This window comes from Emiliania huxleyi, assembly GCF_000372725.1.
Source record: "Emiliania huxleyi CCMP1516 unplaced genomic scaffold EMIHUscaffold_5799, whole genome shotgun sequence".
NCBI lineage: Eukaryota > Haptophyta > Isochrysidales > Noelaerhabdaceae > Emiliania > Emiliania huxleyi.
The window spans coordinates 1-1529 of NW_005197649.1; the positions used below are offsets into that span (position 1 = coordinate 1).

General features: G+C 62.2%; 1 protein-coding gene across 1 annotated transcript; it reads right to left on the bottom strand.

The window, feature by feature from the left end:
- Positions 1-40: 40 nt before the first annotated feature.
- On the bottom strand, positions 41-637 carry EMIHUDRAFT_257168 (hypothetical protein; the record flags this gene model as incomplete). Its single annotated transcript, XM_005764851.1, has 1 exon — positions 41-637. One exon carries the CDS (start codon positions 635-637, stop codon positions 41-43), a length of 597 nt encoding a protein of 198 aa, XP_005764908.1.
- Positions 638-1529: the final 892 nt, after the last annotated feature.

A 1529-nucleotide genomic window follows, 5' to 3' on the forward strand; every position in this document is an offset into this window, starting at 1 on the left:
AGAAGGTTCATGGCATCAAAATTGGCCTCAGATCTGACGCCTAGATCGAGCTGTTCTGGCATAGCCACGCCTCGAGTTCCAAATCTGTCGCCTCGTCTGCATGTCCTTCGATGAAACCAAGTGCGCTCTCCTTGTCCAGCGTGGCGAGCAACTCCTCAGCCTCCGCGTCCCACAGCGGTGGCGGCTCTGGGGCAGGAGCGGGCGGCGGCGGCACGAAGGCGGACTTGGCGGCGGAGGCAACCTCGCGCTGAAGTTGCACGAGCCGGAGGGAGGCGAGGCCGGGAGAGGCCAGCTGGTACTTTCGGCCTTGCTCCTGAGCCCGCGCCACGACTTGGTGGAGAGAGCTCATGCTGGTGATTTGCGGGGGTGGAGGGACCATGGGGGTAAGCTGCGAGAGGAACGAGGCGTCCGACTTGACGCTCGTGGGGACGGGGCGCGCGACCCGCTTGGCGGGCACCAGGGTGGTCTCCTCACGGCTGCGAGTTCTCGTCAGCGACGTGGAGAGCGGCGAGTCGCCAAGGGAGGAGGAGCTGATGGAGGAGGAGCTTATGGAGGAGGCAGAGTCGGTGCGGGCGAGACGCATCTTGGAGAGGGATGCGTCGCGGCCGTCGCGCACGACGCCTTGCATCGTAAGCATTGCTCCGAGCTGCTGGGCAGAGAGTCCTTGCCGACAAGTGACCGCGATTGTGGACCCTGGCCATGGCCTCTCTGGGGGTGAGCTGGGCCGGCCGCCTCCGGGTCCGCCACTCGCACGATGGGCTCGCGTCCGGGAGAGCATCCGAGACCCGCGGTTGTCCGCTCGCTGGGCGCGACCTACATGGAAATCCACTGCACACAGATCTGTGCTTTTGGCGCCTATTGCTCGCTCTCTGTGCAATCGCAACGCCAGAGGCCGTGCTTGGAGAGTGTGTCGCAGTGCTGCTACGTCAGTGGATTGAGCCGCGACGCAGGCTCCATCGGTGAGCTGCGGCGGCGCACCGGCCGCTCCATGCATGCTCTCCGGCGAGCCGTCGCAAACGCGTTTCCGTCCGCCCGTTTCATCGAGTTTGCCCGAGTGGTAAAATGCAATCGAATCTGCCCGAGTGGTCAAGTAAAACTTTGCCTTTCGTAAAAGTTGCCCGAATGGTCTGTGGGGAAAAAACGAAAATCGAGACGGACTTCTTGAACGGCCGGGCAATATGTCTTCCTTACTATTGATAATTGATGCTTTTTGCACGGCTGAGCCCCCCCCCCTCCCTCCCCCGCGCCCATTCCCTGCCCTCTCCCGCCTCACACTCCGTCAGAGCCCCCTCCCCTCTTGCACAACAGGAATTTTGACAATTAACCAGATGGTGAGGAACATTGATGGGCTTGCCCATCCCGGAGTGGTTCGACTCCACACAAATCCGAGACGGTGATGGGTGCGTCGTACGATGGTCTCAGGCCCAGTGAGGTAGTGCATCTGACTATCCCGGATCCTGCTGAACAAGCTCCTCTTGTAGCTCGATCGGTCACACCGCCATCGCCGTCGGGGAGAGGGGGGACGACAG